Below are 25,250 nucleotides of genomic sequence, written 5' to 3'. Positions count from 1 at the left end.
AATTACTTGTGGGGTCAGCCCACATGTAATGGCTGATATATTAAAAATTAATATCAGCTACCATCCTTGTTGCACTTGGTGACTTTAAAGATCAAGGTTCTTGGAATTGGTGCTCTTTTAAAGATAAAGGATTTGAAAACTGGCAGAGGGGAAGCTCTGGGGCATAGTTAGACTCTGGGATTGATTTCATTGTGTGGCCACCCCCGTGCAAAGAAAATTAAATTTGACACGAATTAACAATGGGCAAAATTGGTCAGAGTGGCTCCAGCAGTGCGCTCCCAGTACCTGGGAGGGACCGTTGTGAGTTTGATGCCAACTCAGGCTACACAGTGAATGATAGGCCGCCTTCAGCTACAATGTAAAAGTCTGTCTCAAGAAAACAAAATGGGGAAAATTCAGCAGTAACCTTGAATGATAAAGACAGGGGATGTCACAAGACTGGAACTGTCCGGAAGGACGGAGGAGAATCTATGGCTTTCTCATCTTGAATTTTAAGTGCTAACGGGTAATGTCTCTTTTCTACTAATTCCTTTGTGTGGCCATGAAATCTAGAGCTATATTGGGGACACATGGTCCTGGCTGAGGCTTTTGGCTGGGTGTAAGTCTCAAGTTGTCTATCCCATGAAGGGTTGTGGCAATAGATATAGCAAATCTGAGTCACAAAGCCAGGAGGAGCTGGGCACCTCCATGAAGTGGACTAATAATTCCTGTCTTCAAAAACAGATAAACTTGTTACTAGTGAAAGGCAGACATGTCGCTGAACAGGTAATAGGGACGATGAAAGTCCACCCTCTGATTCTAGCTGCTGTGGTCACGTATCCTGGCACCCACACACTGTATTAGTCAATTAAGAGACAGACGAGAGCATTTCCCAAGCATTGATAAAGTAGTGAAATAGACACATTGTTCATTTTCTTGTGCATTCTTACAGCATCATCACGTTTCTCATTTTCTCATTCTATTTCACACACAAGAAAAGTTAGATAAATTATATGGACTTGAAGAGCAGGCAACTAAGTTGAATCTATGTTTTTCTGCATCCAAGACCATGATTTTATGTCTAAGTAAATTAGCTACCAAATATCTCTAGGATGCTACCCCAAAATTACAAGGAGGGGTCATATTGTTGCCTACGAGATAACTAATAGCTTGTAGCATCTCAACACAGTTCTTAGCTACTTTGCTAGATTGGTACTGTGCGAGTATGTGTTCTTTCCTGATTCACGTTGTGGGCAATGACTTTCAGCTATTGCTGTGACGGAACAGTTTGTGTTGCTGAATAACCGCAGCTCTCCCTGTCGCAGCAGGAGAAATAAGGAAGGGATGCTCACATCACTGGCGTTCCAGTAGGCCCTCTTGGCTCTGATGAGGATTGGCGTGTCTGCAACTGGTGTATACTTGTCCTTCATCTTTTCATATTGAATCTTGTACTTGTTCTAAGATACAAAAATAGCAGAGAAAGACAAGTTCAACTCTTACTACAATTACCGTAGTGTATTTGCATGTCTGTGTGTTTGGGGTATATGCATGGAAATCTGAGGGTAACTCTGTGGAGTTGGTTCTCCATTTTCTGTAGGTTCTGGACACTGAACTTAGGTTATTAGGCTTATACTGCAAGCACTCTCCTGGCAGAGCCATGTCACCAGCCCCAGTTTGTGATTTAACCCTCCCCAGTTTACACCCAAATCCCAGATCTAAGGGAAAGGCACAGCATATCTCATTCGTAGAGTACAACTTCTGCGGTTGGGGGATGCTGAGCCCACTTTGTAGTGATAAAATTCTCATTAGAAATAGTAGATGAAGTATTTCTTAGCAAACGGGTACGCTGGTGTAGAACCCCCATCTTACCTCGCTGACCAAGTCCTTCACGTCTTTGGCATGTTGCAAGGCTGTGGTCTGGTTTCCAGCATGGTGATGGGGTCTCTCTTTAGTGGCCAACTCAACATAGAGATACTGGGTAACAAGAGCGGGGAGGAGTCAGAGACACAATTTTACCTGTCCTCTTAATTTTGAGTCTTTATTTCTCTGTGTGTGTGTGTTTGGTTGCTCGAGGTTGTTGTTGTATGTATTTGTGAGTTTGTTTCTCTGTAAGTGTCACTTGAAAACACCCACCCACAAACCAGTTGTCTAACAGCTCTTCTGCTGGGTGTGGTCCAGTGTACAGCCACGTGATAAAAAGAATGCTAAGAGAACACTGGGCGGATTCTGAAAGCTCCTTCAGCATCCTTTCTCCCTAGCGTTGCCTGCATGTGTGACACAGAGTTTTGTTTGTCTGTAGATAACAGACACATCCTTGAAGTGATCAAACAGTTTTTTTTACTCCTGAGAGTCCGTAACCACTCATCTGAGGACAAAATTAGACAACCCTTTGCAAAGAAGACATAGCATCCTTTGCCTGTAAAATCATCAGAATTCTGATAGTCTTGAAGCACAGACTGCAGCAAGGACAATCAACTGTGTCAGCTACCAGCCTAAGAAGGTCAAGCAGACATTACTGTCCCATGGCAGGCTAATCGACATTCATAAATGGCAGGCATTACCTGACTCTGAAGCTTCTGTCCCCGCTTGGCTCTTAGGAGGTCAGGAGTATCGGGGACTGAAGTGAAGACGGACTTCAGCTTCTTGCCCGTAGCTCTGTACACCAGCTAGACGCATAACAAGCCATCATTGTCCCTAGATGACCTGACGACCGCTTACTCGTAGGGAAGGCAGGCAACCTACTACTGCAGCAGGCTAAGTAAGTTTCTTCCTTCTAAACCCATGGTTCCCAACCTCCCTACTTCTTTGACCCTTTAATACAGTTCCTCATGTTGTGGTGACTTCCTATCACAAAATTATTTTCATTGCTACTTCATAACTGTAATTTTGCTGCTGTTCTGAACTGTAACATAAATATTCGTGTTTTCTGATGGTCCCCTGTTTAAGGGTCACTTGACCCCCAATTTGAGAACCAGTGCTCTAAACTGATGGTTTATGATTATTTTCCTCTAGAAGCTTCTCTTCGCCCCCAAGGCATCAATACAGCAGATATTCTCAAGCCTTTCAATAGCTGACATTATTGTTGCTATATTCTTCATATACTCAAGACAGAAAAACTTGAATTAGCTTTAGTTTGCAGACAATTGTTCAGTACAAAGACTTTCTAAATTATAAAATCATGTCAAGTCTCTCATTTGCCTTAGTTGTAGAAAGGCAAATATTAATGTCCATTTTACAAAAAGAAAATTAAACAAATTGAGCCAGCGTATGGCCAACTGATTAACAGAGACATTGGGTCACTCTGCAGTCAAGGGATGATCATAGACAGGAACCAAGAATCTTTTGAGTAGCTCAGTCCAGCTGGTCCGTTTGCCTCTCGAGACAGACGATGGATGCTTACCTCACTCAGATGGGTCTTCAGTTCCTGCACTTTTCTGTACTCTGGGGTGTCAAGCACCACTTGGTACTTGTCTCGCATCTTCCTGGCATTGTCAGTGTACAGGTAATTTGACTTAGGAGAGGAAAGTCAAAAAGACAAACTGGTTAGTTATGGAAGGGACTGCATGGCACAAATGACTGGCATATGCAAATTGAGCAGGCTTTGACTGTGTCCTGAGATACTAAGAGAGTCTCAATGATGCCCACTCTATACCTCCCGGCCCCCACCTTCATCTTCCTAGGCAACAACAAAAGCAATTATCATTTAACTACGTTCATTACCTTTCTAACAGGCGTGGATCATCATAAGGAAGTCACTACCTACTTAAGTGGGTTGATGGCAAATTTCTCCTTAAAAGTAGATGTAGGCCGAGATTTGTTCTGCCTTCCCCTCCCCACACTGGAAGCTAGCAATGGGATGTGTGATACATGTGTGGGGAAGCTGTATACCGTGAAGGTGTGACCTCACCCAGAGTTTCCTTAGGTGCCGGGAGCGGACCATGTCAGGAGTGTCATACAGGAAACAGCTGAGTCCCTTCAAGATCTGCAAGTCCTCTTTGTATTTAATCTGTGGGGCATACATAGACAGCTGGTTGTGAGCCAATATAAATACACGACAAAAACCACAGGACAGCCACACTTCTTTGTCAGTGCACAGTAGCTCTCTCTATCACAGGTTTGCTTTCTGTAGTTTCAGTTTTCCAGTGTTAACTGTAATGAAAAAATATGAAAATGAAATATTCCAGAAAAAGCATTTTTTTTAAGTTGGGTGGTAGTGGTACATAACTTTAATCCCAGCACTCGGGAGGCAGAGGCAGGCAGTTCTCTGTGAGTTTGAGGCCAGCCTGGTTTACAAGAGCAAGTTCCAGGACAGGCTCTAAAGCTGCAGAGAAGCCCTGTCTCAAAAAACCAACCAAACAAAAAAAGCAGTTTTTATATTTTAAATATCTTTTATCTTAGTATATTGTTATGATTATTCTACTGTAATATATGTTGTTAAGCTTAATATCTTATGCCTAATTCACAAGTTCAACTTTATCCAGAGTATGTATTTAATGACCGTATAGTCATGGTTTGTACTGTCCATGGTTTGATGTATCCCTTGGGGGGAGGGGGCCGTCTATGAGAGGTAACCTCCTCCACCAATACAAGGGAACACTGTAGTTTTCATCTTGACTCAACATGTATACCTTCTGATATTACTTGCATTCGGACCATAGTTGAATCTCTAACCCTGAGTTGAGGGGAGGACACTAATATTGTGTTATCACATTAAGGGAAAAAAATTCACAGATTTAAGGGATTGACCCACCAGGAAAAGGAGATCCCCAAGGAGTTCTTTTCCTAATGGCAATAAGAAGATGTTACAATAAGATGTTACGAGGGAGTGCCACCAGGACCAGGAGGGGGAAAGAAAGCTAATCTGTCCTGGGATGTAGGGCACTGAACGGTAGGAACTGGTGAAGACCTTACGCTGATGTAGTGTGGCGGTCACTGAATGAGCAAGCATGGTGGCAGCCCTCTTCCTCTACTGGTTTTCTCCTGACTTTCCCCGTGGCTGGGGAACTGTAGGACTTCCCTAACAATTTCACCTCCAAATTGTACATTTAGGTAAGAAGTGAACACTGGAAAAGGCTTTTCAAAGACCACTGGGGTGTCCTAAATGCGAAAAGCAAGGCTACTTCTTGGTGGGACTCCTTTAGAAAGAGCCTACAGGATTCTTACGTCACTGGTGATGTCTCCCACGTAGCGACAGTGCAACACTTGAGGTGTGTATGGCAGCGAGATCATGTGGCCCCGCGTCTTGAAGAAGTCTGATTTGTAGATCAACTAAAGAAAAAAAAAAAAAAAAGAACAAACTCACACTAGAGAGCAAATGGCCAGCGTTTCTCCCTGGGTGATGGCCTGTCCACTCCCCAGCATTCTCCCTCGGTGATGGCCTCTCTGTCCCATCATTCTCACCTCACTGACAGCTTCCTGTGTCTTCTTGACTTGGCGGATCTCAGGTGTGTCTGGAGTTGTGTGTATCTTGTCTTTTAGTTTATGATACAATTCTCGATACAGTCTCTGCAGGGAAGGAGAAACCATTCTAGGTGTTTGGGGCAGGAACACAGGGGCATTTACTGACTAAGAAACAACTGAATACTTTACATAAAGAACCAAGAGAGGAAACTCAGACTATAAAATGATTTAAGGTTAGCATAAGAGAAAATGCTTATTTCATTTTGGTGAAGAATTCTGAGGGCAAAGTGGTCTGTCTACATCCCATGACATGGTTGCTTAGTAGGAGAGAGGTACAAATACAGCTGATGACAATCAGGGCTGTAAGTCAGACAAAAGTATAATCTGATGAAAGATGTTGCACAAATATCATCATAGTCTATGGAACCAAGTCTTTATGATGAACTATGAGGGACACAAGAATCAAATAGGGTCCTCATACTGTCTTCCAGTCTGTAAACTTACAGATGAAGCCCAAGAAATTCTTAAATGCATTTCAAATGAAGTCATGATTTTTTTTATTTTTATTGATTTTTATTGACCTCTACATTTTTCTCTGCTCTTTCCCCCTGCCTCTCCCCTCCCCTTCAACCCTCTCCCAAGGTCCCCCAAAAGTCATGATTTTCAATTCAGTATTTTTCTCCAAGAATAAGTGTTCACAGTACCTCACTAGTAACGTTGTTGACTCTCCGGACATGGACGAACGGGACATCCTTGGGACCAAGTGTGTACCCATATGCCTTGAGGTGTTCATAGGCTTCTTTGTATTTGAACTGAGAAAGCAAAATCAGACTGAGATCAGTGATGGCTACACAGAGAACTGTACTATATTCTCAATTACTAAAGAGATCGTGTCTTGATTTGAAATTTATTCTCTAAACGCCAAGAGTAAGAACTAGCCATAATTTAAATTAATATGAATCCATTAAATGTTATTTTGTTATTAATACTGTGTGTGTATGTGCATGCCATGTGTGTGTGGGTACAGGTACATGTGTGTGACATGCGTGTGGATGTCAGAGGTCAACTTTCTGGAATCTGTTCCCTCCTTCCACCACAGGCTTTGGGGTCAAATCTGGTGTCAGACTTGCACGGCATACATCTTTATCCTTTGCACTATCTCACTGCCCTCGATGACACAATTTTAGTATTGTCTTAAGCCTTGAAAGTTATTAGTTGAATGATAATCACATGTCTATAGAAAGGTTAAAAAATTCCCACCTGGGTGAAATCTATTTGTAGGAAGTGAAGGAAACCCAAGAAATAGCTATCACTTTAGTCTCAAAGTGGTTTGAAAATTAGGAAATAGGACCAAGGAAAAAGGACCAAGATGACATTTTTAATACTGATGAATGACTTATAGACTGATTTCTAAAAATAACAGGTTTGACTCTTAAATTTGTTCATGTCTGCTTTGGAGCTGTAATATTGGGCCACGGCGGGACTGTGTCATTGGCACAGCTGATTCCCAGGACTCTGAAGATGAGCACCAAACAAGAGAGAGAGCTAAATCTTGGTCTCTGGCCAATGGCTGGCTATGGTACGGCCTGTAGACTACCATACTCTTCTATGAGTCGCCCCTGGAGTACATGTCTCAGGTCTATGCTGGCACTCAGGAAATCCAGGAAAGGGAAGTATTGGTGGACTTCCAGCGGCAAATCACAGGCAGTGGAGTCTAGATAGCCCATGAACCGAGCACATTAAAACCGAGACGTTAAAAACCAAGGCTAAGTGTCAGGCTCAGTGGCTCAGTAAGTAGTCTCTTCAAAAGGACACACAGTGACGCCTCCTAAGTAAACTTTGTATTTCCAGTAAATGATGTGGGGGAGAGCTTGGGATGTTTCCAGTCCCAGGCCAGCTGAGACAGAGGCATCTTGACAGCGCTCAACACTGAGCCGAGGTGCCCAGGCTGTCCTGTTGTAACCCACTGTCGTATGCAGGTGCTACCAAATGGTATGTCGAAGAGCCAATGCATGTCATCCCCAGGAACATGCTGTCTGCCCCTGCCCTGCCCTGCCCACCATCAGGCTGAGCCTTCTGGGTATCGTTTGAGCATGAGAACCGATGCTAACATTAGTCTCTGCACACTCAAATTTCAGGCTCCGACAGAATGAAGATTACTCACGTAGCTACTCATGTAGCGCATGTCCTTGGCGTGATTGAAGTGAGGGGTATCACCTGGGAGCCTGTATCCAGTGGGCAGGTAGCGCAGGCCTTTCTTGTACAAATTCTGCCCGAATGAAAAAAGAGCAAGTAAAATGTCTTCTGGCATCGAAGACATTTTAAACACATTAAACACATCACACAGGCAGTTTGTTAGATTTTTGGCGAGACACAGGAAAGGAAGCGAAGGGTAGGGTCCGCCTTCACATTCGGTGACTTCCGCCTTTATCCCTTATGGCTAGTAGCCCTTTAGAGTCAAATGCCCTAACTCTGTCATTGTGATTTCAAGGTTTTAAAGAACAGTGACAGCATGCCAGCGCTCCCTCTTTCTGACTTGCAAATATTGGTCAACAACATGCCCATTTTTTTTATCTGTTTGATTGCTTGATAGGAGGATCCCATTAGTCAAGAAGGAAGGCAAGGCACGCTGTTACAAGATCAGTCAGTGAGTATGCATACACAAGCCAGCATGCCTCTACGGGCCCTGCAGCTGGGTTTTCTGCCCATAGCCCCTTTCCCAACACCCACCTCACTCTGAAGCTTGTATGCATGGAGGGCCCGGTCCAGATCCACGGTTTTGGTGGTTGGGGCCACTTTGCCTCTGATGCTGTGCACATAGTCATAGTGGTAGACAGCCTGGGTGAGGAGAGGCAAGGTCAGTCATCAGACTGTGGGAGGATTGTTAGAAAGACACAGAGCAAATGGAATCCATGATGGCTTTAAAGACTATGAAAAGGGTGAAGCCGGCCTTTGCTTAGTGTTATAAATATGAACCCCTGTCCCTGCCGCCACTGCTTGGACCTGATCTGGTGGCACTATTTTGCAAGCTAGCTGGAGGAAGTTGGTCAGTGGGGGCAGATTTTTGTCACAGGCCTGCTTCCCCATCCCTTTCTCTCCTTCCTGTCTGCCACAGGCAGAGAACTGGCCTTCCCCACATGCTTCTACCACCATGGTATCTATCCAAGGACACAGGACAGAGAAACCATGGAATGAACTCTCTAAACCTGAAAGACAAATAGTTCTTCCCATTGTTTCTGTGAGGGATCTGTCACAACGAGGGAAAAAGAACGAATGAACCCAGAGACCTCTGCTGTGTAACTCTGTCTTTTTATGCAATGGAGTCAGAACCAAGGCTGCAGATATCCCTGAAGGTGGACAGCCCATCTCAGGTGTCAAGGTGTGGCCATCTCCCCTCCAGGAGTTCTAGGTAATAGGTAGTAACCTTCTCTTTCCGGGTGCGATCTATTATTTACTTGCTACCTGTGCATTTGATTGACCAAGGACAGCTTGGTGGCTTCTCTGCTTGCCCTCAGGCATGACAGGGAATATGTGCACAATCCATTTTACACACGAGCCTTGGAGGAGTTAGCAGCTTTTCCCAGGCTTGGATTATGTGGCAGAGGCAGGATTCCAACCCACATCCTTAACATCGCAGCCCATTTCCTTCCCATTCTACCAGCTGACTCTGATTAACAGAAGGTCTAGACAGGGAGACAGACATAAACGCCTCTAACAACACAGAGTATAGCATTAAAAGCAGCACTGGATGCTCTAACAACAAAGCATTTCACAAACTCACTCACGACATCACCCCTGCAAACTGCTGACACTCTGGATGTTAGGGAAAGGGGGCTGTGCAGGCCCTTTCTAAGGCACTAAGTCTAGTACCCAGGTAGGAAAGGGGCTGGTGTTCCCTAGTCTTTGGTTGAGCCGTGCCCCATCTTTACTGCTACCCAAAGTCGCTTCCCCAGGGAAAGCTTACATCGCTCAGCTGCTTCCCACTCTTGACAGCCTGAACGTAGACCGGCGTGTCGGTCACCAGCTTGTAGTCATTCCGTGTCTTCTGCACGTGAGCTTTATACTTGATCTGCCAAGATGAAGCAAGCAAGCCTATGCTGGAGCATCTATTGCAGCAGACAGCATTCTATTTTACAGAGGGCTTGAGAGTCACACCCATCGACAATGTGCACAGGATGGATTTGAATTTGAATGCCCACACTTCCAGTGTTTACAATCACTTTAGAGTTATCTAGAAGGTGTGACAGCTGCTCCCCTCGGAAAGCTCTTGCTGAAATCCTGTCATATTATATTGTGTGGCAAATTTCCCTGCACCTTATGACTAAATCCCATCTCTTATTCTAACAGATGAGTTTTTCATATAGTAAAATTTATGTGCTCATTAATATATTCAAAATAGTTTAAAAGGAGAGCTTGGAGTCTCTTCTCCACAGAGGAGCATGACACAGCTGGGTCAGGTTGTTTGATAGAAATGCTAAATGCTGAGAAGCGAATATTATGTTTTTAGCATCTTTCTCCAGTTTAGCCACCCTCAACAAGACTTAATTTACAACGGCGCTGTGGCATTGTTCTTGTTTTAAGCATTGTTTCCTTGCCTCTAGATTGTGCAGAGTTGTGCCTAGACCAAGAAACCAAAGACACTCACATCGTTGCGTAGATCATAAGCGTGTTTTGCATGGAGAATTTCAGGAGTGTCCCAGACGTAGCAACCAATGCCCTTCAGCCAGGTGAGGTCATCCTTGTACACAATCTAGGAGGGGGGTTTCAGTAGATGCAGAGGATAAGAAACACATATCTGGCCATTTCTTGAACAGGAAAGAGTAGGCGTAGCCTAGACCCAGGTGACACTGGGAAGGAATACAAAGCAAAAGTTCCTGGGCAGAGACTGAGAAGCCACAGGGATCTCTGCTCAGCCTGGCTTCCAGGGATCGCTCCCAAATCCCTCAGACCCATGGACAGGAAAGCAAGAGGGACAAAGGTAATGTAGAGATCTAGATGAGCCTGCTTTTCATCAGGTAGAAGGGGGAGGATGGTGGGGCAACCATGGGGGTCCTCCTAAGCTTACGTCGCTGATCTGGTCAGTCACTTTCCTGACGTGACTGTTGACTTGTAAGTCTGGGTGGCAGATCCATTCATGGAGGCGCAGGCGGTAGTCCACCTCGCTCACTTTCTTCTGAGAATCCTTGGCCGTCACCATCTCCACCATGTCGGGCACGGTGTGGATTTTCATCTTGTTCTGTTCATACACTGATCTGTACAGGCGCTGGGAAAGTCAAGTTGCATCCCAGTTACCAGAAAGCTGCTGTATCGTCACGCAACGTCTGTCCTCTCCAGCTTATAGCAAGCAGTGGGAGATGGGGTGGAAGCTGGTCTCTTCTTGCATCTTGTATAGATTAAAACCAGGCTATTTTTTTTAAAGGTCCATTTTTATTTTTATGTATGTATCTGTGTGCGTGTATGAGTGAGTGTATATCACATGCATGTGGGCCCCCTGGAGCTGGAGTTCTAGGCAGTTGTGAGTTGCCTGACATGGGTTCTGAGAACTTGGGTCCCCTCTAAGAGCAGCAAGCAAGTATTCTTATCTCTTACCCATTTTATCTCTCAGCCTCCAGAACCGTTTGCTAAAGCGTGGGCTGGGGTAATACTTAGCTTCTTTCTGTATGTACAACCAGTGCCACGTGCCTGGTTTTATAGAACAACCTCATAGAACAACGGATACCACATGACTACTTGATTCAGCTTCTGTGCCCACTCAAGCCTTTGCCGGTACTCACATCGATGTTGAGCTTGCCCACCCGGAGACACCGCGCAGTGTTTGGGTCTTCTTCAACGCTTTTCGGCAATGTGTAAAGAGCTTTGAACTTTTCATATTCTTCTCGGTATTTGATCTATAGAGGACAAGTAGAAAAAGCTAAAACATGAAGAGTAAAGACTTACTGTTTAAAAAAAAAAAAAACGCAAGACAAAGGTCCTGCCTCCAAGATTCAGATAACATGCTATGGGTTGGGGCTGGAGCACTTCTCAGTGCTCACGTTTGGACCCATACAAAGACACTAGAGCCGCCTTAGGGCCGTCATGAGGCTGCAACCAGGCCGTGTCTGTAAGTACTTTTATCCTGGACCAGGCTATAAAACTGTATTGTTTTCAAGTGCCCACATCAAATACCACTGCTACTACACCTTACTTCTAGGATTACACCTTAGATGGTTATTTTATTTTATTTTATTATTTTGGTTTTTCGAGACAGGGTTTCTCTGTGGCTTTGGAGCCTGTCCTGGAACTAGCTCTGTAGACCAGGCTGGTCTCAAACTCACAGAGATCCACCTGCCTCTGCCTCCCGAGTGCTGGGATTAAAGGCGTGCACCACCATCGCCCGGCATTTTATTTTATTTTATTTTTTTGGCCCTTAGGTGGTTAAAATGTTTGTAACGATGAGGATCAAACCCAGGGCCTTGAACATTCAAGGCAAACAGCCTGCCACTGAGCCACGTCCCCCAGCTTGTGGTAAGCAGACTGTTAAATCGTCTCTTCTCTTTCTTGCTCTCCCACGTGAAAGGTTCAGACTGGGCTTGGAACCTTTGGTGTTGAGACATGCAATGGCCTATGGTTGAGAGCGATAATTCTTGAATTTCAGTGTCTGCAAGTGTTTGCAAAGGTAGCTCAGTCAGCCTTTGGTGTTTAGTTAAGTACCACCTGTCAATCAATACTCTACAACACAATGAGCTAGGACAAGGCAGAGGTAAGAGGCAGCCTCCGGGGCACGGGAGCAACACACAGGCTCTCAGGGCTCAGAGAGCCACTCTCAGAGGCAGTGGGGGGCTGCTTCATCAATTAGAAGCCAAACAGAATTTCCGCCCAAATCCCAAACAAATCCCAGGACACAATATTCCAGCGTCTCTGAGCTGATCTACCCTCAGCTGTGAAAAGTCAGCCTTCACAGGAACTCCATTTTCCCCTCTTAAAATTATTTCCAACCGATGTCGGGATCCTTAATTCCCCCACCCCTCGTTCCAACAATATTCTGGCTCAGCATCTGCAACAGAAGAAGAGGTGCCTCCCCGGGGCTCTGTAAAGTGTATGCGCCAATCCAAACGAAGGCCATGCTCCTCAGCCACATCGGCTTCTCTGTAACAGTGTGAAAACCAGCTACAGCTACCACACTCCCCAGCTTAGCTTTGGACCAGCTCTCACCTAATTCCAGCAAAACACCCTATTTTGGGTTTTGTTTTCTGAGCCAGGATCTTACTCTAGTCCAGGCGAGACTGAAACCCATTACTGTAGGCTAGACTGGCCTTGAACCCACAGCAATCTTCTTGCTGTAGTCTCCTCCATGCTGGACTTGTAGTTGTGAGCCACCAGGCCTGGCTGGAAACGCTCCATTCTTACGGTGGTTTGTGTTGGCTTTCTCTCTTCACTGCTGGCTGAAGCAGAGGCTACCCAGCCATGCTCTCTGCACACAGGGAGCCTGAACGACTGCACCCGTGTCCTCCTGACTGGTAAGTATGACTCTCCAGGGACTACAGTGCCCCGAGAGGAGGCAGTGAGCAGGGACTTTGATGTCAAGCTATTAGAAGTGTTTGTCAGACACCCCTGGGTTGCTGGGGTGCTTCTGGGCAACATCAGAACAGCCTGGGGACTTCTTGGTATGGTGGGGGGGCAGAGAGCAAAGGGTGAGGGGAGGCTGTGATGCTTGTACTTGACTTACATGACTGGCCAGGTGCTTCTGGTTCTTGGCATGAGTCAGGGACAAGGTGCTGGTTGGCAGCTTATAGCTGGTGGCTTTCACCTTATCCCAGGCCTCCTTGTATATGTTCTAGAAGGGTTAAAAAAACCTTGTGAATACAGGCACCGTGCTCTGGTTAGCCCCACGTATTTTCCAACCCCGGGGCATTCTTTCAGTGTGAAGTTTAGCTGTATAGTGAGGCTATATTGGGAAAATGGGAATTTGATGGTTCAGGAAAAACTGGACAAACCTTTATGGAAAAGTTTTACCCCTTTTTTTAAAAAACCTGTCTCTGAAGGGGGAAGGACAACTCACACTGCTGTAAAGACTTTTCAGGTTCTTGGTTCTGTCTTAATCGGCAGTCTCTAGCACCGTGGTATACTTGTCCTTAATCTGATGATAATTTTCCTTATATTTCACCTGCAGACAGAAAGGAATGACTTCCGCACCTCTGCTGGTGGAAGACCTCTGAAGACAAGAAAGGGCTTACCCTAGAGAGAGGACAAGGACATCATACCTCGCTGGCATTGATGCCACTCTGAAGAGCAGTCACGTAAACCGGCGTGTCTGTGACCAGGTTATAGTTCTGCAGATTGTCTTTGCTCGCGGCTGTGTATTGTAGCTGTGAAGGAAAACAAAAGTCGTCCAAGATGGCAAACAAGCAAAGTTGGCTGCTTCTGGCATCTTAGCCATCTCTGCCTTGACTGCTGGGTTTCTGCTTTAATTTAAGAAGCAGGCTGCCACCACTCTGCCGTCCACAGACTTTGTGCAGCAGCCAAAACAAGCAGCAGCTGTCCTTGGCCAAGACAGAGGTCTGGATCGCTGTGAGGTGTCTTTCTTCATTCTGTTACCTTCTCCATGCCGCCTTCCAGCCCTCACAGTAGCAGCCCACAGAGCCAATAGCCATCAGACCTGTCCAATCACAGCTCTTCTGTGACACATGCTGCGACATGCCCCAGATAATGGTTTCCCCCAAAACACAGGTACCTGTTGTCAAAGCACACTTTCCTTCCTACATTCTGCAAGTTATCCTGGCCAAGACAGAGATGCCTATAAACAGTTCACCATCCCACAATCCCCTCTCCTCTGTAACTTCCTGTCACAAATGCACATGACCTTCAGCTATAGGATAGAGCCACACCAGAGAAGGTCACCACAAGAGGTCTGACTGGGGACAGTTTCCTTAGATTATGAGTTACCTTAGATCATGCACCTTTACAGCAACCTCTCAGAGCTTAGGGACAGCCTGGCCAGCAGCCCACGGATGCTACCATGGACTATGGTGACATCTGGACAGTTGGTCCTTATAGGGAGATCGGCTCACCTGACTCTGGAGGTCATATGCCTTCTTGGCATGGAGGATCTGGGGTGTGTCCCAAACATAGCAGCCGATGCCTTTCAGCCAGTTCAAGTCATCTTTGTATACATTCTGCAACAAAGAAGATGGAAAGGTGGCAGGTATTCAGAATTTACAGTTGGTCCCTTTGATGGCTTCTTGCTGCTCCTTGACCTTCAACCAGCTGAAAGCGACTTCCTGGCTGAAAGATGTCTCAGAGGGGAACTGCCTAATCTGAGTCTAGTGCTGAACTGATTAAATATTCAGCACGGGCACCCTACGGCTCAAAGGGGACCCTCACACGAAGAGTAGATAGTCATGCCACTTAGTGTCGGAAGTCTCTGGGTCTGTGAGCAGGGGAAGTGGCACCATGGGAGGTTAAGCAGGAACAGGTGTAGTCTGCAGGCTAAGGCAAAGTGCAGAAAAGGGCATCGTACATCACTCAAAATCTCCTGGGCGTTTCGGGCGCGGACAACGTTGGGCTCCTCCGGAAGTGACGTCCACTGGTGGAAGTAGTGGCGGTACTCCAGGTCGCTGAGGATGTACTGGCACCTTTTTGCCAGCACGTGGTTCATCATGTCATTGGGGATATGCACGTTTGCTTTTGTGTCCTCATAATCTCTCCTGTAGTTCAACTAGAGATGGTTTTAGAGACAGAAATTATTAAGGGATGAAAACCCAAAATAGTCAGGCCAATTTCTTTAGTCCCATTTCTAATGTAGATCAGTACATAGAGAATAATACATAAAATAACATTAAAAATTTAAAAAGTGTTCTTTCTAACCCTCTGTAATACAAATGTCATTAGGAAACTTGTTTTCCTTTTTTTTTTTTTTTTCCAGTTGAAAGCCCTTATTGTAGGCTTGGTTAAAAAACAGGGCGGGGGGCAATGTTTACAGACAGTTAGGGTGATAAAATCTGAAAGGTGATCCATCCTCCCGACTACTCTCTCTCCCCAGCTAATCTTGAGTCACGGGGAAGGCGATAAATGTGTGGACACAAGAGCACATGGAAGCTGTACACATCTCTCAGGGAAGTAAGCCCTGACTCACCGCACTCCGCATCTGCTGGAAATCCAGGCAGTGGACCACTCCGGGGAATTCGCTTATTTCTTTCCCAGCCAGGTAGTGACCCTTCTGCTTCTCATAGGTTTCTTTGTATTTCAGCTGAAAAATGGGTTCAACATTGAGAATCGCTGGAGTTTTCTATCCAACTTCTTGCTCCTCAATAAAGACTCTGATCCTAGGAGAGGAAACAGTCAAACTGACCTCACTGTTCACCAGGTCGGCATGCTTGGCTCCAACGATGGGAATGTACTTCTCATCCAGGGTGTAGCCATAGGCCTTGGTTCCCTCCCATGCTCCTTTGTATAGTATCTGAAACAAAAAAAAAAGTATGTTAACAGAATCACATTTACTTATACCCAAACCATCATTTATGTTCAAGGCAAGAATGATTATCATCATTAGAGTGCCTAACCTAAAACCAGAAAGTTATTTGATTAAATCTACAAATGGAAACATTTTATAACAGTTGATTACATTTATACTTCTTGAAAAAAATGATGATAAATTTGCACATAAGGAAAAGACTCACCAAACATTGTTCCATATTGGCACACACACACATACACACACATATACACATACACACACACTTCTTTAAATTAGCTGGATTAAATTAGGAAGTATAGGCCTTCCATTTGCTGACTGGGATTGTACATGTAGGGTTGTTGAGGAGGGATGTGTTCTCCATTTTTTCTTTCTTTTTGGTACCTGCTCCATCCTTTGTGCTGTCCTCAGAGCCCTGATAACACTTGCTATACCATTACCTATTTATTTGCATTAGTAGAAGCAATGAAGACAACTGGCCACCCTCCAAGTTCGTCAGTTTACAAACAAGTTAAGAATATGAAAATTGACAAGACCGTAATTAGGAAACAAGTCATTATATAAAATAGGACTCACAGTGCTGTAGAGTTTCCCCATGTCTTTGGAGTGGGTGATGTGTGGTGTGTCTGGAGAAAATATGTACTTGCCCTTTGCCTTATTAAATGTTTCCTTATATTTCACCTAAAAAGAGGAAAAATAAAACCTTTTGGTTAGCCTAAACTCACATTTAAAATTTCCTAGGACATACCTTGAAGACATAATAATCTACTTTTACATAGGAAAAACTAACCAATTGGTTGACTTCCAGTTCATTTTAGCTAATTGAATATTCTGGTCAAGAATACAGATATGTAAAAGTGGATGCAATATATACCATTGTCAAAGATCATCTTAAAATTGAGAGAGGGATAAATTGCAAGTTGTCAGTTATCTAGAATTAATAATTCACTTAGCTTCTTGGTCCAAGCACTTCAACATAAACAATATGAACTTACATCACTTTGATTGACTGAGTTAATCTTGGCTAAAACAATCTCTGGAGGGTCCACTACACTGGTAAAGTTGGGATAGTTGTCAAGAGCATCTTTCTTATATTTTATCTGAAATGAATAGAGACAATTAAGATAGCTCTGTCCCCACAGGGCACCCCATCCCTGTGTGGCAGGTAAGGAAAGTAGGCATTAGGTTAAAAATCCAACAGCTCTGCATACCTGATTCACCATTTCCTGGTTCCTTGTAACCCTCACATGGTCCACAGAATCCAGAGGGATCCAGCCAATACCTCGGAGCCATTCCAGGTCAGCTTTGTAGACATTCTGAGGGGAGAGGAGAGATGGAAGGGGCCGTAGGTGGCACAGGATAACCGCAGAGGATTCCAGACAATCTTTCAGAAGATTGTGATGGATTTTTCTTTAGCGGCTGTTTTCTCGTTCATTCAGCCATGGCTTTGCCTGGTATTACTTCTTGAGCCTGTGACTGCACAAGGCCATGAATTCAGTGCCTTAAGGACTCAACACAAGGTGAAGCGCTGTGACAGCTAGGTTGTTGGAGGGTGTCTGGAGTTAGGAATAAGTTGTGGCCGTGAGGAAAGGTTTACCAAAGAGGCTACAGTCATAGATGGGCAGGGTATCTCATGCTAGCTACCTGGACTACAAGAAGGAGAGTATACATGGACATGCTCATGAAGGTCTAGGGAATGGGGAGGCATCTCCTCTAGTCTGGACAAGGTTGCCTGTTCCCATCACCACCTTCTCTCCAACCCTAGCTCCTAGACTGGCTGACTGGAGGAAAGCTGACCACCAGTCACTTTGTAGCAAACAATAAGGCAATCTCTTCCATCTGGTAATGATGAAAAGAGCCATGTTGAGTTACTCTTCTGCGTCTGAGATGGGACTCCAGTGCACGTTCTGGTCCTCTCCCACAAAAGGCTGGGGGTGCGGAGAGTGCTCACTTCAGGCTTCAGGGTGAGGTGGTGTATCATATTACCCTCCTGAGGGATACTGGGCTCATGCAGCTTACAGTTCCATATTCATTCTTTCTCTCTCTCTCTCTCTCTCTCTCTCTCTCTCTCTCTCTCTCTCTCTCTCTCTTTTTTTTCCCTTATAAGCAGCTACTTAAGTCTCTTGAGGAGTAAGACATCCAGGGAAGTAGGTCGGCTTTCCTCAGCCTTCATCTTCGATCAAGATTGCTAAAAATCTCAGCTCAGTCTCTAGCATTATTCCTTTCTAGGGACAAACTCAATCCTTGTGGCTCAAAGTGTCAAAGACGGAATGCTGTTTTTATTATTCTCATAGTGTATGGTGTAGTAGAGATAACAAGAAACGACAGCCACTTACGTCACTCTGAAGGTCGTAGGCGATTTTTGCTTGAATAACGTCATTTTGGTCAGGATGGCACGTCCATTGGCGCAGGTAATGGCGGTAATCAATGTCACTGACAAGGTTCTGCCCCTCCTTGGCAGCCACCACTGACACCATGTCGGCAGGTATATTGATTTTGGCCTTCGTCTTATGGTAGTCCTCCTTGTAGAGCCTGTCATTCTGAATCTGGCCCGCGTGCTCAAACCAAACCAGCTTGGGATCGTCTCTCATTGTGGGAACACCAACATAGTGGCCTTTCTGCTTCACGTGTTCTGCTTTGTATTTCAGCTGGGGAGAGGCAGAATATGGAACCCGTCAGCTTTGATAAGCACGCGGCACAAAGTAGGGTTGATGAAGAAGAGGAACAGCCAGCAGTTTCACTCCCTAGCTTTCTGGTGGACACTTCTATTCTGAGATAACAAAAACCACACTAAAATAGAGATAAATGCCACTGAGACAAACCGAGATGAAGAAATAGCTAGTTTAGGCTTGCTATTGTTGTTGTTTTAGCCAGTTTCTTCGCTCGCCAAGTGGAGGCTGGCCTTTATAAAGTAGAGCTGAAGTTCTCCTTGAACTCCTGATCCTCCTGCCTCTACCTCTTAAGTTCTGTGATTATAGGCTTGTGCATAAACACCTGGCCGAGGCAGCCATTTTAAAATAGAGAAAAACCTCATAAGCTTGTTTGTTCTTTAATTGTGGCAATTTCTTTATTTGGGAGCCTGCAGGTTTTATAGAGGTCAGAAGATACAAGGAAAAAAACAAAACAAAACAAAACAAAACAAAAACAAACCAAAACTAAGGCCCAAAACCAAAGTAGAAAGACCCAAAAGGGAGGCAGTATTTCAGCCCTCAATAAGCACAGCCAAGTCTACCAATCTGAGATGGGGGCATCCTCAAGCTGACATGTGTGTTTTACAACCCGTGTCCCTTTCTGGCAAGGTCCAGTTTCTGCAGGGTCCAGACATGTTGGGATAAATTACCTCACTCTGAACATCGCCGGAATGATGCGCATGGACAAACGGTACAGCATCTGGCGGCAGGATGTAACCGGTAGCTTTCTGTTTCTCCCAGCCTTCCTTGTAGAGTTGCTAAAAGACAAAGAGCCACCAGAGGGGCTAAATGAGCCATCCGAGGAGGATGACGTCAGGTATGTAAATCTCCTACAGACCTGTTATGATTCTCCTATCTCCAAGCATTAGGCCACTGCAAAAATCCCCTACCTGGTCCAGGATGCGGGCAGCCTCTTGGGCAGTGTGCAGCAGCGGCGTTTCTGTAAGGGTATACTTTGATTTGATGGCATTCCAATCTTTCCGGTATTTAATCTGAAAGTGAGAGGCATTAGGGTAAGTTACTTGATGTTAAGAAATCTCTGTTGTTTGACCCTAAAGAGAGACATGCATGGATCTCATCTACATGGAAAGTAGAAAAAGACAAGATCTCCTGAGTAAAATGGGGAGTATGGGGATCACAAAAGAGGGTAGAAGGGTAGAGGGGAGGAAGGGAGGGGAGTGGAGAAAAATATCCAACTCAATAAAAACAAAAAACAAATAAACAAAAAGAAATCTCTCTGTTGTCCAAACATTGCTAGCATCGATAATTTGGGCGATGGGAATATAGCTCAATGATCCCAAGAGGCAGGGTGTCATGGCAACAGCCTCTGCAGGGCTGTATGCTTTCACGGCAGTGCAAACTCACGTCGTCTCGGATCTCAGTGCTCTGTTTTGCTGTCACATAATCCACTCTGTCATCCACAGGAGTAAAGTTGAGACTTTCTATTTTGGTGCGGTATTTTTTCTGAGAGAAAAAGAGAAATATGTCTGGATGTGCGAGCTGAGAGACAATAAATTAAGGGGTCCTTCTCTGTTAGGGGGGGTACAGTGCCTTCAGCGAATGGCATTTTCTTGGAAATTTAGCACCATATTTTGTAAAACACCCATGCTGCCTTATTATACTACCTATGACCTTTCGATATTGAGGTTTGAATTCAGGGCCTCGCAGACTTTAAAGCAGCAAAACGCTCACCTCCCAAGGTCTCATCATTACTTGTATCATGATATTCCATTTTTCCAACTGGAAGAACTTCTCCCAACAACTGTACACTGCAATTGTTGACAACAGAAATTTCCCATTTGTGCTATCTCACGCCTGGGTGAGTGTGCTGGATGCTGTCAGGGACGCGGTCCCTAATGTGATAGCAATAGTACATTGTGGACAAAGTCTGGCTTAAATCTCAGCAATGGAAAACGGTTAAAAGGCTGAGCTAAGGTGATTATACATATTGGCTCGTGCCTCTTGCTCATGTTCTAAGGAAATGTGTAGAATGGCTGGGCACAATCTTGGAGTACCTCACTGAAAATGTCTGCAGCATGTTTGGCGTGGTTGACAGAAACAGAATCGTTCGGCATCCACCCAATTCCACGTAACCACTCCAAGTCAGCCTTGTAAACAGCCTGTGAAAAGAAGGGCAGAGTTAATTTAACAAGTCTAATTCTTGGAGCCTAGTGGTCTGATGAGGAAATACAATGTAAATAGTGTAAAAGCCACTAGAGACGCACTCAGGTAGCCAGGCAGGTAGAGTAGTAAAAGCAGCCGGGCCAGGTAGCTGCAGCTGGAGGATATTTTTTTTCTACTGAATATGAACTACCCTCAATTCAGCTGCAGGGTACATTTGCCAAGAGGCAGCACCTGTATTGAGCTGCACGTTCAGAATTTAAGAGAAACAGGAAGTTTTAGACTTGCCATAAAATTTCCCGAATTGAAACTTTGACAGCTTTCTCGAGCTCTCTTAACAGTTGCGTCAGTTGGAAAAGTGTATATGTGCCTAGATCCGAGTATGAACTACCAACAGCTCATTTGTACAAACCTTGATACTGTCTAACTGCTGCAGACAATAGTTTTCCACAGCCATCCACTGTCATCTCCTTCCTCCCCTCCAGCAGGATCTGACTGTGTAGCTCTTGCACTAGACCAGGCTTGCCTTGAATTGGCAGCAACCCTCTTGCCTCTGACTCCTAAATGCTGGGATTAGAGATGTGTGCTACCATGTCCCTGATTTGCCAAAGAAGTTTTTTGGGACCTTCCATCAAGATTCATTTACACTGCCATTAATTTCTTTACGTGAAATTTATAGGCTTCCTGGCATTGCCAATTCTGATACCGCACTGAGAGGCCTAACTACTATCAAATTCGGGACCATTAAAGACATGTAATTGTGACAAAGGTATGTTATGCCATGATCTGTCTGGGAGTTAAAGCAGAATGATACAGTACGGCCCACTCACGTCGCTCTGCAGCTCGTAGGCTTTCTTGGCCTGAATCACATCGTTCTGGTCAGGCATGCATGTCCACTCGTGCAGGTAATTGCGGTAATCAATGTCGCTGACCAGGGTCTGGCATTTTTTAGAGTGCAGGATAGAAAGCATGTCCACGGGGCTCTGGAACTTGGTCTTCCACTTGGCCCACTGCAGCCTGTACTCCCGCTCATTCTGAATCTTGCCAGCTATGAGGGCCCACCGGATCTTGTTGTCATCCCTGGCAGTGAGGGTGCCCACGTAGTGTCCCTTCTGCTTCTCGTGGTCCAGCTTGTATTTATACTGCAGAGAAAACAGCAGAGCAGATGGGTCACGGCGGGTACTCGGACGCACACAGAGAATTTGTTGGGAAAGAACCCGGAAGGCATGGACGGGCCACTTACATCACTGGCAATCTCCCTGGAGGCCTTGGCAGACTGGATAGGGATGGCATCCAGCCGGACATCACAGCTCATCTTGACCTCATCCCACCCCTCACGGTAGAGTTTCTGAAGAGGACAAAAGGTACCAGAGGTAAAAAAAAAAAAAAAAAAAAAAAAAAATGTTTTCTCTACATCATTGTTCTGGAACACGAAGTAGTATCTAGAGTCAAAGACCTGGAGCCGACGGGGCTTCTTTCTTGTTCCCTTGCCTCATAGCCTCCCCTGGTTGTCCGAGGCCTGTGTCAACCTCCCTTTCTCAGGGTCGGTGTAGACAGCAAGGGGACAAGCTAGATGCTAACAGGCTGCTACCAAGTCTCCTTAGCTCAGCTTTGTTAGTGTGACCACGACAGATGTTTTACGGTTTTGAGCTTTTTCCTTCCCAGTATGGCCTGTTCTCTCTTCTAGAACCAATGGTGCATATTGTTTAAGCACATCAGATTTTCTGATAAAGGACAGTTGGATGGGACAGCTATCTTTTTGTTGTTGTTAAAAACAAGAGCAATAAAGTAGTAATTTATCACTCCCCTCCAAGGTCCTTATTTTCTATTTTAAAGTTGGATTGGAGGGAACTATCATAAAAGGTCACAGCCAAGGACAGTTCAGAGTCATCACATGCACGAGAATGTCATATATCAAAAATGATAGCATTGGCTAGTGTACATGTCTGAGACATATATGTGTCACATACATTTTAAAGGCTACATTCTGTATGGTTCATGGCAGAAAGACGCAGGAATAACAGTAATTTAAACACGTAATTTAAAACCCCCACCATTCAGCATGGGGACTCCATGACAGTTTCATAACTGTTGATGATATCACAATTTTAGGTGAACTGAGTTTGAGTCTGCCATTACCTCCTTTTTCTAGCCTGTGCATTTCTTTATTCTTTCCTCTTCCTTGTTCTTATTCCCCTCACCCTTGGCCCTGTGGTTGCTGGCTCACTAGGCCTTGGGGCCAGGGCTCTGCTCTGCTCCTCACTGTGGGCCAAGTGCTGGCAGCCAGGAGTACTCTCCCCCTCGGCTACCCTGATTCTCCCTGGTCATGGGAATGTGCCAGCCAGCCGAGTGGCCGAGTGCGATACTTACATTGCTCACATTAAGAGCGTTCGCTCGAGCGAGGTTAATTTCAGGTGTATCTGGCATTATATGGATGGAAGTTTTATCTTTGTCCCAAACTTCTCTGTATTTTGGCTATGGAAAGAACCAAAACAAACAAAACAGAAATCATTACAGTTTTTTGCTAGTTTCAGTGAACAACTTAGAACTTTTTTTTTTTTGGTCTGACCCAGAATCTTTTCACATTAAGGTACAAGTTTTTATAATTTTTACCTGTAAGTTACTCAAATTTGGTAAGAATATTATATTTGTATTCATCATTAATATTTTAGGTTTTAAAAATAACCCAAGCCAAAACAATGCTATTATTCATGCTGCTTACATTTATCAATATTTATCCTAAAAATAGGTGGCCAACATTTCATATTTTTGTTTGATGGTCATGTGTAGATAGGATTTAGTTTTAATGCATAGGGAACAACAGCGACTCACAATACTGATATTCTCGGCGTTTGACTTAGCAAGGACGACTTCCGGTGTATCCACAATGCTTGTATACTTGAGCTTCACCACAGGGGTCCGGTAGACGCTGTCACACAGGATCTCCTGGGCATTTTTGACTCTCAGTACTTCAGGAGACCCTTCTGGCATCCAGCCAATGCCGCGCAGCCATTCCAAGTCAGCCTTGTAGATGGCCTGGGGAGAAGACCCAATTGAGTAGATGCTATATTGTCTCTTTCTGATGGTGGCAATGAAACAGGGAGCCATTTTCTTTATGTCGGGTTTTCCTTTTCACAAGTAATAATTGTCCACCTACACAGCTGTGTTTGGTTTCAGTTGTGCCGGGGGCCTACACTTATGTACGTGTGGAAGCAGCCCTCCACTTGGGCATATGCAGGGATGATTTATGATGGGTATCTAGCTAATCAAAGCCATAAAAAATGGCTCTCTACATAACCAGAATGACCTTCACAAAGTTCTCTGTTCAAACCTGGAACCATGGCGTCCCCGTCATATACAGCCTACAGGTTTCAAGATGAAGACCTAAGACTTCAGCACGGACTCTGGACTGGTACTAGCTGGCACCTTCCCTTCCAGCCTCCTCCCATGCCTTCCCTCTGTGTCCTGATCACACTGGCTGTCCCTGAGTGTCCCCTTCACCTTCAGGAGCCTGCTAAACCAGCGCTTCTTCCAAGGAAAGTTCCACTTCTCTTTTCACAGTGCCGCCGAACATACCTCCCCCGCCCTTCCATTTTCGTGGGCACTCTTCGCTTCACGCATTTCTGCTTCACTGTGAACTTCCTCAAACCTAGAGCCACACCTTGCTTTTCCTTCACACCTTCTGTGCTAATACAATGCCTGGCACATGGCAGATTTAATAAGTATTTTGAGAGGGATAATTAAAAATTCAAAAACCAACTGCACAATGTTGGCACTAATTGAGTTTTCTTTATCTAAGAGAGTCCCTTTCTTCCAACTGGGATCTGGCGTATCCCTGATTATCACGCCACATATAAAAGACAAGCACATAAAACTGTCCTATTGTTAAAACACCAGCAAGTAATATAAAAAGCCATTGCTTAGAAATGATATCTTAATAGCTAGTTATGGGACACAAACGTCAAGCTAAAATGGGAATAAGAGAATGGAAATACTAGAAAAATCTCAAAGGAAAAATCTTAAAATAAGTCAGCTTAAAAATTCACATTTCCCTTGCTCGTTTTTAAAGACTGTGATTTAAATACATGACTCAGTATACCAATGCAGTTTATTCTAAAACTAGCCTGCCTCTGCCACCAGGCAACTTAAGCCATCTCTAGGCATACTACTATTGTAGTACATTTAATAAGCACCTCCTGAAGAATAAGGAAACCAAGTTCAGAAAATTAAAAGAAGACATCCATTGCACACAAAAAATGCATAACCTTGGGCTGGAAAGATGAGGCAGTGGTTATGAGCACTGGCTGCTCCTCCAGAGGACCCTGGTTCAATTCCAGCACCTGCATGGGGGGGCTCACAACTGTGTGTAACAAGAGTTCCCGTGTCTCTGCGGGCACCAGGCACATACATCGTGTGCTGACAGATATGCAGGCAAAATACCCATATACATAAAATAAATAATTTAAAAAGATACACATAACCTTATAGAATCCGTCGTTTTTGAAAAATTGAATTGGCATAGAGTATGAATAAATCTAAAAATGTCTTGGCCAAGATAAACCCCCTGATGCTAACAACATTCCATTGAGGAATAGAAATAGGTGAATTCA

General features: G+C 44.7%; 1 protein-coding gene across 1 annotated transcript in view; it reads right to left on the bottom strand.

Moving 5' to 3' along the window:
• Positions 1 to 25,250, bottom strand: part of Neb (nebulin) — a 190,075-nt gene that overhangs the window by 45,561 nt on the left and 119,264 nt on the right. Inside the window, 33 exon segments of the mRNA XM_050140000.1 lie at positions 1,332 to 1,436; positions 1,849 to 1,953; positions 2,541 to 2,645; positions 3,380 to 3,490; positions 3,887 to 3,985; positions 5,143 to 5,247; positions 5,380 to 5,484; positions 6,084 to 6,191; positions 7,544 to 7,648; positions 8,110 to 8,217; positions 9,344 to 9,448; positions 10,025 to 10,129; positions 10,445 to 10,642; positions 11,154 to 11,267; positions 13,085 to 13,192; positions 13,418 to 13,522; positions 13,620 to 13,724; positions 14,427 to 14,531; positions 14,876 to 15,073; positions 15,491 to 15,604; positions 15,707 to 15,814; positions 16,406 to 16,510; positions 16,825 to 16,929; positions 17,041 to 17,145; positions 18,166 to 18,477; positions 19,170 to 19,277; positions 19,410 to 19,511; positions 19,885 to 19,983; positions 20,535 to 20,639; positions 21,471 to 21,782; positions 21,884 to 21,988; positions 23,011 to 23,115; positions 23,473 to 23,676. Coding sequence (XP_049995957.1) covers positions 1,332 to 1,436; positions 1,849 to 1,953; positions 2,541 to 2,645; positions 3,380 to 3,490; positions 3,887 to 3,985; positions 5,143 to 5,247; positions 5,380 to 5,484; positions 6,084 to 6,191; positions 7,544 to 7,648; positions 8,110 to 8,217; positions 9,344 to 9,448; positions 10,025 to 10,129; positions 10,445 to 10,642; positions 11,154 to 11,267; positions 13,085 to 13,192; positions 13,418 to 13,522; positions 13,620 to 13,724; positions 14,427 to 14,531; positions 14,876 to 15,073; positions 15,491 to 15,604; positions 15,707 to 15,814; positions 16,406 to 16,510; positions 16,825 to 16,929; positions 17,041 to 17,145; positions 18,166 to 18,477; positions 19,170 to 19,277; positions 19,410 to 19,511; positions 19,885 to 19,983; positions 20,535 to 20,639; positions 21,471 to 21,782; positions 21,884 to 21,988; positions 23,011 to 23,115; positions 23,473 to 23,676 — 4,188 coding nt within the window.

This window comes from Alexandromys fortis, unplaced genomic scaffold (genome assembly GCF_014885135.2).
Source record: "Alexandromys fortis isolate MF-2015 unplaced genomic scaffold, M_Fortis_MF-2015_v1.1 scaffold_33, whole genome shotgun sequence".
In the NCBI taxonomy this organism is placed as follows: Eukaryota; Metazoa; Chordata; class Mammalia; order Rodentia; family Cricetidae; genus Alexandromys; species Alexandromys fortis.
The sequence above is the reverse complement of the archived record's forward strand: the minus strand, read 5'-3'. Positions and strand labels throughout refer to the sequence as shown.